This window comes from Cryptomeria japonica, chromosome 4 (genome assembly GCF_030272615.1).
Source record: "Cryptomeria japonica chromosome 4, Sugi_1.0, whole genome shotgun sequence".
NCBI lineage: Eukaryota > Viridiplantae > Streptophyta > Pinopsida > Cupressales > Cupressaceae > Cryptomeria > Cryptomeria japonica.
The window spans coordinates 273,523,438-273,534,617 of record NC_081408.1 but is presented as its reverse complement, the minus strand read 5'-3'; the positions used below and the strand labels follow the sequence as shown (position 1 = coordinate 273,534,617).

General features: G+C 33.2%; 1 protein-coding gene across 1 annotated transcript; it reads right to left on the bottom strand.

Annotated features, from left to right (window-relative positions):
* Positions 1 to 2,732: 2,732 nt before the first annotated feature.
* On the bottom strand, positions 2,733 to 4,520 carry LOC131074012 (cysteine-rich and transmembrane domain-containing protein WIH2). Its single transcript, XM_058010566.2, has 3 exons — positions 4,368 to 4,520; positions 3,847 to 3,991; positions 2,733 to 3,065 (listed from the first exon to the last, which is right to left on the bottom strand). Exons 1-3 carry the CDS (start codon positions 4,417 to 4,419, stop codon positions 3,017 to 3,019), a joined length of 246 nt encoding a protein of 81 aa, XP_057866549.1. The 5' UTR covers positions 4,420 to 4,520; the 3' UTR covers positions 2,733 to 3,016.
* Between the last annotated feature and the right edge of the window lie 6,660 nt (positions 4,521 to 11,180).

Genomic DNA, 11,180 nt, shown 5'->3' with positions numbered 1-11,180 from the left:
TTTATTTTTCACATCTAGTATTACCATCAATGCCAAAGGGGGAGATTGTTGGCAATATGGAGAAATTGATTATGTGTTGCATTGATGTTTTGTCATTGATGTCAACACTAGCTGTTATGGTTGGTTATCGACAGACAGGTTTTGGTTACCGGTAGAAGATTTTGTGGTACCGGTAAGGGTTTAAGGTTTTACTGGCAAAGATTTTACTAAGAATCTTTGACAAGATGCACAACTAGTGTTGGTGCGCCTTCTAGATGGAATTCAGGATGCCAAAAGTTATCCTTGATCGTGCCTCGACTGATTGGATATATCACTTTGGCTTGGTGGACCCAGATTAGGTCCGATACCTATCTAGGTTATAGACTGCTATCTTGTTAACATGTTCTCTACACGTTACCAGGATGATTTATGGATCAATTAATATTGTTTTGGTCTTAAGCCGACATGGCATATCATTCTAATATGGATGTATGTAATGATCTTATTGTAATATCTTTTAGGTGGCAGACCTAATTGTTTTAGGCCTTAGGGACTATATAAATTGATGTAAGATCTCATTATAGATCGTGGTGGAAAAATATGGTCATTGTCGTGAAATGAAATATCATATGCGAAGGAGATTTGGTCGATCATAGGTGATCGAATTGGATTTAAGTAAGAGGTCAAAGGCCTCCGGTATTGAGCTTAATCGGGATTGTAATCAGGCATGGTAGATGCTATCTCTAGCAATTCATTTTTCTAGATTGTTGTCCAATTATATTGAGGTGGTTATAACCTCTTTGTAGTCAGTGAAACTCCTTAGACGCTCTAGGCAGTGTGCCTTCCTGCATGTGCAGGCCCCTTATTGTATCACATACTTTCTGTAGAAGTATCATCTAACTGTGGGTAGGCTTCCCACCGTGGTTTTTCCCTTTACCAGGTTTTCCACATACAAATCATGGTGTTATGTGGTATGGTTGCATTGTGTTAATTCTTTGTTTCATTCTTAATTTTTATTGCTTACTGCTATCTGTTTCTGCTATTCCGGTATTCAATGTTTATGTGCTCTAGTTAAAGGTTATAAAGTGGTTTGATTAATATAATCTATTGACAACTGATTCACCCCCCCCACCCCCCCCCCCCCTCGCCCCCTCTCAGTTGTCCACCAGTTATTCTAATAGTGATATAAGCGAATTATTCACACAATGTATATTTGATGTATGTATAGGTTAGTCACTATTTCTACATGTGAATTCAGTATGAGTTTTTCACCCTATCTACAAGTGAAATTTTTTTGAGGTAACCCTTGAGTGTACTTCTTAGGTGTATAAGAGCTAATCAAGTATGCATGTGTGATACAAGTGAGAGCTAGCCACATTGTGTGTAGATGATGTATACTTGATCCAATCATTGTGTGAACACGTGGTGTTGATGAATATGAATTATTCATATTGTGTTTATGTTACATATGCATAAGTTAGTCATTGTGTTCTTATGGGATGAGTATGAACTAGTTGCCTTGTGTTTAGGTGATGTATGATTTAAATATTCCTAGGTGTTACATGAAATATATGACAAAATCACCTATAAGTGTGTATATAACTAGAGTTAGTAGTGTTCTGCATAAATGAAATATGCTTGAGCCAATTACTATTTGAACACATGGTGTTGGAATGATATGATCTCTATTTGATTTTGCATGCGTTTCTACATTTATGTTTGCATGAAACCACCACTTATTTTGAATGTGTTTGATATCATTCTATTGTAATTGGATCAAATTAAAAGAAAAAGCTTAAAGAATATTTAAGACTTAAATTGACATTAGAGAACTCATACCAAAGGAGAGAATGTATTCTCTTTATCTTTGGTATATCAATTGTGGAGTCTCTAATTCCAAACAGGGATATGCAAGCAAATTCATCATGAATGAACCCTCATGGATCAAAATCTAGATCTAAGAAAGTTGTTGACATTGGAAGCTTCTCACTTCTACTATAAGCATGTGAGTGGTGGCATATAATTGTTGACATGACTATGGTTGGAGATGTTAGGAAGTCAACACTTATATATTAGATGGAAGATCCTTGGTTGATCAAGTTGGTAGTTTTGTGAATTAAACTTCTTTAAAAAATAGTACTAAGGGCGGTTGTTACTGAGATTCAAGAAGAGTTGTTTCTCATTTACATTATATATATTATCCTATAGGATGCACATGCATCAAATTCTCCTTGTAATCAAATTTGTATCTTGTTTATGGTCTACAAACAACTTCATTATTCAATCTACATAAGACTAGATATAGTTTTAAATATAATCCTTACATAGATAACATAAATTATTCCTCTTTAAATTCATAAAGTTTCTACAATCTTTAAGAAGCAGTATGATTTCTTTTAGATTACACCATTTAGATTTTTTGTTGCCAACATTTTATATCAAACATTATGATCCATCATAAAAAAAAAGGCAAAAAAGAAAATTCTTCATTATTAAGTCTTACATACTAATATTATATATTCAACTATACCAAAAACTAAAATTCAATAAACAAAAATACACCCTGAAACAAATTAAAATATTAAAACTCAATTTTATTGGATTCAATCTAGTATATTATTGTCTACTTCCTAACATTTGAGTTATTTGAAATTCTCCTACTACTTTTAATAACTTTTATAGTGTCAGCATGCAATTACCAGTTAATTTAGAATTTAGAATGTGGTTAGCGGTTTTGTATGCCTCTCATTGGCTGATTATATTTATTCATACAAGATAAAATGTCTTGTGTAAAGTGGCAGATAGCTTCTGTACCCAATAATTATACATAAACTTGCAACAAAAATTCTCACAGAAATACATGCTCTTGAATTCAATTCTTTTATTCTATTAAACATATGCTGGAGATATACTCCACTAAATAATCAAAGTCCAACAGTCCTCTAACAGAAGCAAAATCAATAAAATAAAATGAATGTGACAGCAGTACACTCCCAAAGCAAAGCTGTACAGATCTTAATAGATCAACTGACTGTCCCTAAAAACAGCATTCTTCCAACACACAGCAGCAGCAAAGGGTAGCACAACTGCATAAAAACAAAAGAGAACAATTATTACTCACATTTGCAGTAAAAATGTGCAAGATCTTCCTTCCTTCAGTAATTTTTTCATTGATCTACTTCTTTCTAACAGTGAATTGGATATTCTTTCGTGTTCTTCAAAAGTGTTTTAATCATATTCAAAAATCTTTCATATAAATTTTAAATATATATACTGAATATAAACTTCATCTAATCTTATATATTCAAATAAATTTCATGTAATCTTATATAATATAAAATACAAATAATCACTAGCATTATTCATACCCAAAACAGATCTATTAAGAAAAACAAAGGAAAAAACCATAAATCAATAAATAAGTGCAACAATAATTCATATAAAATATCAAAACAAATTTTTGTTAATGATATCAGGTTTCCACGATTTATGGTGACTGATTCAATTTGTTTCAGGATTAGATCGTGTAGAGTCTTTTTCATCAATGTTTTGAATCACAAATCACACTCTGTGATCTGAAACGTTGATGAAAAAAATCTGTACATGTGATCTGTAATCAGAAACGTTGAAGAAAATCTCTACACGATATAATCCAAAAACAATTGCATTAAAAGTATCAGTTCTCACAAACAATTTTTCCTCTAAGAATAAAATCAAACTTCAACAAACGACAGCCACAACATCCCAAACATAGTAAAAAAATTTTTATAAACTTAAAACTAACTTAGACATTGAATATAACCCAAAAATAAACGCATGAATTGATTACTCAATATATATGTATATATATGAATGTTGAGAACTGACCATCCCTTCCAAAAGCCATCTTCTCTGGATTGTGTTTGAGGTGGGGGTCCTCCTTGGGGAGGATAACCTTCCTGAGGATACCCAGCTGGAGGATAGCCCTGTGGTGGTGGAGGATAAGCCTGTGGATACCCAGCTGGAGGATACCCTGTTCAAATAAAAAAAAGTCATAAAATAATCTCTAGACATTAAGTTTCTACAGTCTTAGGTAATATGTTTGAAGATTTCTAGATTTTAACTGTGTTTATTTTTTGAATCAATGATTCATATCATAATCTATGATTCATCAACGTTTTTCTTTTTTATCTCAGTAATCTGATAATGGATCATGGAATATGATTCAAAATGTTAAAGCATGAATAAATCTTATTAATAAAAATAAGATTGCTTTTGAATTCAACTATATTTTTTCCAATCAAACAAACCAATCCCTTCTAATAAATCAGATGTTAAAAAAAGAACCCAAACGACAATTGAATAGATTGTACATAAAAAAACCCAGAAAATCTGAAAATGAGAAATACCTTGTGGAGGAGGAGCTTCAACAGGGGCTTGTTGCTGATTGTAATAACTCATTCTCTGTAAACTGAAGAAATAAGAAACAGGAAAAAAAGCCTGAAAATAAGAATAAGCGTCTCCTCTGATGAAATGAAATGACTTATTGGTATAGAAAGGCCTTCCTCGGGCTGGTTATTTAACAAGGATTTTTCTGGATAAGCAGTTCCCTAGTAAACAACATCTTAGTCAATTGTTCACGTGGCCAACTGTAATTGTAAAATATTTAATGAGGGTGTTATGTGGGGAAGGTTACAGTTTTAGTAGGTCAATGGTTATTTGTTTATTGAATGATTGTAGTTTAATTAATTTTTCAATCTTTTTAAATAAATTTAATAAGGTGATACCTTTAAGTAATCCACTGGTCATTTGGTTTATTCAATTAATGCAGTTTAATTAATATTTTAAAAGTCTTTTCAAATAGATTCAATATTGTAAAAATATTCAATGTTTGTGCTTATCTAAGCATTTAATATTTTCTTTGGGGTATTAAATATTGTTGATAAAGTGGGTAGGAAGTTTCTAATAAATTTGACTTTTGTTTTTGTCTTTTATTCTAGAGGGTCACTTTGTTTGACCTATTTATATGGACATGGGGTTCAAATGATCTCACATTGACTCATCTTTTTTGTCACATCCAAACACCTCCAATATCCCATTAATTCACCATGGCCACTACCTAACATAAAATGTTGAAATGAAGCACAAGGATGACCTCATTAATAGAAAAATAGAAAAAACAATATGTAATCCTTCATCATTGACCCTTAGGATATTAACTAAGAAGACACATTTTTTTAATAGCACAACAATTACACAAATAATACATGATATTGCAGTGTTACAATGCACATAAAAGATCAACTACACATCAAGCAATGCACAATGACACACTCACAAACACAACTTCATCATTGCCTTAAGCAAGGTGGCATAAATGGAAGACTTAAAACACTAAGTGCACATGCTACACCCCAAAAGGGATATAAACCAACAAGGGACCTCTAACACAAGGATTAAACCCCTACAAGACATGCAAACACAAGGATTTCTGAGCTCCCCAACACAAGAAATCGTGATAGGTTGATTATGTAAAAGGGCATGTTTTCCAAGAAAAAGAATGACATGAGTTTTTAATGGAGAATCTTGCCAACAAGGTAAGAAGAGAAGATTCATTCAACCAAGGGGAACATATTTTGTATGCAAAGTTTCCCTAGAAAATGCTTGAAGTACTCACTATTTGACAAATAGAGGGATTATAGTACACCAAAGGACATTAGCTTCCAAGTAGGACACTAATTCTTTACAAGCACTACCAAATGTGTCATGGCATTGAGATCTTGGCTAATTTTTACTACCCAATTAAAATTAAATTATCTCTTGTCTAGACTCGCCCCATGTCATATCCTTGAGCCACTTTGAACCTTGACAAATGTTGCGAGCCACTCTTATACTACTCTTTATACCTACACCTTAGTTTCCTCATGACAACATAATTTTGAGAGTGGCATGGAAAGTAATGCATAAAATTGGCACAACCTATTGAACATGATTTTCACATAGGGAATTCATTGAGGAGACATAAACTCACCCATTCTAGATCATTCAAACATAAAATCTTAAAATTCAAATTTTTTAATTCATTTTGGACAAGAAAATCATACAAATGTTGCCAAAGTCATTTAATGAAAGCTTGAGTTTCTATTTTATTTGTTGCTAAAATAATCAAAAAACATCGAACATGGCCTTTTGATTCTACAATGAACAACCATTACATGAAATTACATTACATTTCAGGGATTATGAGATAAAATATCCATATTGAGGGCACAAAATTGAATTGAACAACTAGAATACTAAGAGGAGGGGGAGGCGGTGAATTGGTATTCCCTATATCTTAAAATAATGTTATTTTTACTTTCCAAATTCACATCAATTAAAATGAAACAAAGGGAAATGAGTGATTAAATGAACAAAAAATGTAAAGATTGAAAGAACACAAATGGATCACTGAGAGGGGGGAGAATCAATGGTAATTAAAAACTTGAACTTACTGTATAATCAAAGCTTTAATAAGAGAAGTCAAACAACTATGAGCAAAGATATTAAACACTATTGCACACACACACACACACAAGGAAAACACATGGCATAAGATATACAAGGAAAACTCATGGTGGGAAAAAACCTTGGTGAGAAATGTTGCTAGAGTCTACTGCTCTAATCCAATCTCACAATGAAAGGCTTGATTACACATTTTTTAGCACCAAACCAAAGGAGCACAAATCCCTAAAGTTTTATGGGCACCAACCCAAAGGAGATCCAACCCCCTAGATTTATGGGCACCAACCCAAAGGAACACCTACTCCTAATCTGAGCACCCACTCAGATGACATACAATGAATTAATAATTTCAAATACAATTATGCACCTTGTTACAAATGAGATTTTGTAACTCACAATTTGTTTTCTGCACTTTGAGATTGACTTGATTCTTTTCTGCTTACAAATTTTGTACTTTACTCTGTGGTATCCATTATCAATCTTTGTATAAAGCTTTTTGATCTTTGCTTGGTTCAGTCCTCTTTCTCTACCCCAATCTATGTGAATAACCTTGTGTTATCTGCCTTGGCTCTATACTCACTGGTCTTTGGTCTTCTGCTATTCACATCTATTTACTTCTCTCTCTCTGCTTTCAAGTCTCAGTTCTCAGTTTTGAAGTCTCTATCCTTTGTGCTCTCTCTTTTCTCCACTCGGGGTGTAGACCCTTATATATTTTTTAAATGCTCTTTTCTAGCTTCTCCATTCACAGGCTTTCTTATTACTACATTATATTATTTTCCACACTTCTCTATTCTTTGCCCTAAGCACAACAACACCTATTTTGCACATTCTATTTTTTCTTATCTTCTTCTCCTGTCTACACACCTGTTCTTTACTTGTATCACTCACACCCCTCTATTTTTTTTACAAAATATTCATCTCTTTCAGCTCCATGCATAGTAACATCTTCTTCTTCACTTCTCTGCTCTATAACTCATTTTGTGTGTCTTTGTAGCTCACACCAAAATTTCCTTCTTGATCTCTCCTTTGCTATGCTTACTATCTTCACCATCATTAACTTGATCTTCAATAGGAGTGCATCTGAGATTCATTCGTGGTCCTCTATTTTTTTTATCTCTCTTCTTTGGTTCTCAGCTATTTTTTTTCTCTTCTTCACATCTGATCATTCTACATTCTGTTGTCTTCCTTCTTGTTGTATCTGGATGATTCCATAATCTCACTCCTACAATACCATGCTCTATGCCCAAAATTATGATAGGCATAACACCTTGTGTCAATGTCCAGTTGAGAAATGGAGTAGTTTATGTTTCTATGATTGGGTCTCCTTCTCCAATCCATATTTTTGTAACCAGTTGAAGGAACAAAAGAATTTCTTGACAAACTAGAGACCCTTCTATATTTGTTTCATGCATATTCATGTCTTACATATTCTCTACATTCTCTTTCTCAGTTCTGAAGTCTTTGTCCTTTGTCCTCTATCTTTGCTCCACTCAGGGTGTATACCCTTCTATGTTTTTCACACACTTTGTTATTCCTTCTCCATTCACAGGCTTTCTTATTACTGCTTTCTATTCTTGTTTGCACTTCTCTATTCTCTACCCTAAGATGAACAACACCTTTTTTTGCCTATTCTAGTTTTCTTATCTTCTCCTTTATGTACACCCGTTCTTCACTTGCATCATTCACAACCCTCTATTTTTTCTACACAATGTTTTGTGTGTCTTTGTAGCTCACACCAAAAATTTCCTTATTGATCTCTCCTTTTCTATGCTTAATATCTTCACCATCATTCACTTGATCTTCAATAGGAGTGCATATGAGATTCCTTCTTGGTCCTCTATTTTTCTTCTCTCTTCTTTGATTCTCAGCTATTTTTTGTCTCTTCTTCACATTTGATCATTCTGCATTCTATCTGTTCTACGGTGTTGTGCCTGCTCAAGCAACGTGTTATTCACACCTGCTGAAATAGCTTCTTTGTGGCCCTCTATATTTTTCTCTATTCTCTAACCTCTATTTTGTGTAGAGAAGCTTCACCTACACACCTCCTACTTCTTTTCTTATAGCTTCAACAACTACCCATCTCCTCTAACTTTACTTTTTGGTCAACTACGTACCCCAAAGATTTTCCCTTCAAAAGAGAAATTCAAAAATGAATAGTTCCAACTACAAGAAAATATTTCTTGTCTCCTCATTTAAGATTTGCAGTCATCCACATTAAATGACTTCTTTCTTCTTTTCTCAGCAATCTCTACAATTTGGTTTGACTTTGCACACAGCTCTCATTTCAAAAATATATACTCAACTGCAAATTTGTTCTACATTTACTCTATTTCATGTTTGTTGTGTAGACTGAAAAACACTCTAAGATTCATATTCTCTTAAATTCATATACTTGTTAGAAAATATTTTATCCATATATCCTTCACATGTCACTCAGTCACATGGTGGATGGTGGTGTAGATGCCTAAAATTATTTAAATTCATATTTAATTCATTTAAGCCTCTCCACATAATTAATTAATTTAATTGTGTGAGTCCCTTTGTTCTTAAAATTAATTAAATCAAATTTAATTAATTTTATCACTCTAGTTCAATATTTAATTTATCAAAATTAATTATCCCCCATTCTTCTAAAGTCATCTCAATCATTAATTCTTCTAAATCCCCTCCTAGTTAATTAATGATAATGAATTAATTTAAGTCGCGATTCCTACAAAATCATTTCTTCTAATCCTCACTTAGCCTAATTAATTCTTCTTGAAGAATGATTATCATTATTCCTCAATTTTATATTCCTCCACTCTTTATCTCTCCTCATGTCACATCCTTCTAACTTTACCACTTTCTCTCTAATCACTCATTAAGATACCTAATCAATCTCCTTAATCATTTGCACATCCCTAATCACTTTGATCCTTTCAAGGAAATTCAAATTCTTTGAATATCCCCATGCATCCTCTTCCCAAGGAATTTTTAATTCCTCTATCCATTTAGTCTTCCCACACATCCTCTTATTTGGGAATTTTTAATTTCTCTCCCCTTTCTCCAAGGAATTTTTAATTCCTTTTTCTCTTCCCAATGTACTTGGGAGCTCTTCCCCATGTACCTTGAGAGGTGTGGAGATAAGAAATCTCTTTATGGCATATATCTTGAATCCCACACCTTGTCCTCTCAATTCATGTGCTCCCTCTCAAATTGATCTCAACCCTTCATTTTGGCCTCCTCCAATCTATAAATTGGAATCCTTTTTCCTCACAAATCATGAAATCCACTTTTCATACATTCTTATGATGTCAATTTTATCCCTTGATCAACTTCTCATCTAATCTTATGCGGTTAATTTGAAACCTAAATCATCCATCACGCCATCATCATGGCCAAATGTTCTCTCATTTAATCCATGTCCATCATCATTAAAATCCAATCCAAATACAACCAATATTGTTGTCTGTGGAAAGCAATCCACATCCCAATCAAGGAGCTAATCCAAACTATTGGCATTATAACAAACAAGGAGAGATTGTTGGCATTTCAATAAGGATATTGAGAAGGTTGTTGATGATTATGGATATAACTGATTAAGGATGTTTTACTGTCTTAATATTATTATTTTGTCATTGATGTCAAGAAATTGATTTTCTAATTCAGTATGATATTGCCATATCTTGAGAAGTATGATTTGATGAGTATAAAGATGTCGGTAAACGACACAGAAAGAATATGATGAATAAGGGGAGAAATAAGTTATTCAATGGGCAACTATTACCGAGTTAGACAATGATGAAATCATGATGTTTAGATTGTTTTGATATCATACATATGTTATTAATTGTAAGGTTAATACTATACTATGTTATCGAGCAAAGAACCTAGTCAGTAAACCCTAAGGAACCTAGTCGGTAAACCCTAAGGTTATCGCTATCGGTTAATGAAGGCGAAATGTCTACCAAGTGAAGTTTAGTATTTATTGAGTTGCAACTGAGTAATAACAGAATGCATTAAATCATTACAAGTGTTATTTAATGAAGGAAGCTGATGAGCTGGCTATGATTAAATGATTGGTTTCTCATGAATGAAGTTTGTTAAAGAATCTATGGCAAAGGAAAATTGGCAGGAAGATCTACAGCTCAGATTGAACCGCAATACCCTAGCACAAGTTCCAAGAAATATATACAAGTTCCAAGACGGGGTAAAATGTTTTTAGATCGAAGGATACATTGAACCTAGTCAAAGTTTGAAGATTTGATGGCTATGATTGATCATGGAAAATGTGATCAAGGAGATTAAGCAGTTAGCTATTGTTTATAAATAAGGAACTATTGTTAAACAATGCATGCAGGCAAGTGTATGCACGGGGATGCTACATAGTGATTACCGAGCACAGAAGCTTGAAGACCTATTTTGAATAACAGAGTATAGAGCCCAGTAGATGGACAAGATTAGTTCTATGTCTGTATTGTATTGAGCAAATAAGAATCTGCTTTAACATTTTAGATGTGAAGTTGCAGATAGATTTTTATTACTGTTATTTTGTGAAGTGACAGAAAATCTCTTAACCAAGTGGACTTAACAGTCTTATTTGTAAAACCCTCTAGCAAGGAGACATTCTGATTGAGTGTTTTGAAATCCTTTAACAAGGTCACTTCTAACAAGGTGAAGATCCTAACAGATCTGAGGGAAATCCCTTAACTAGGTCACATCTAGCAATGTGTTTGTAA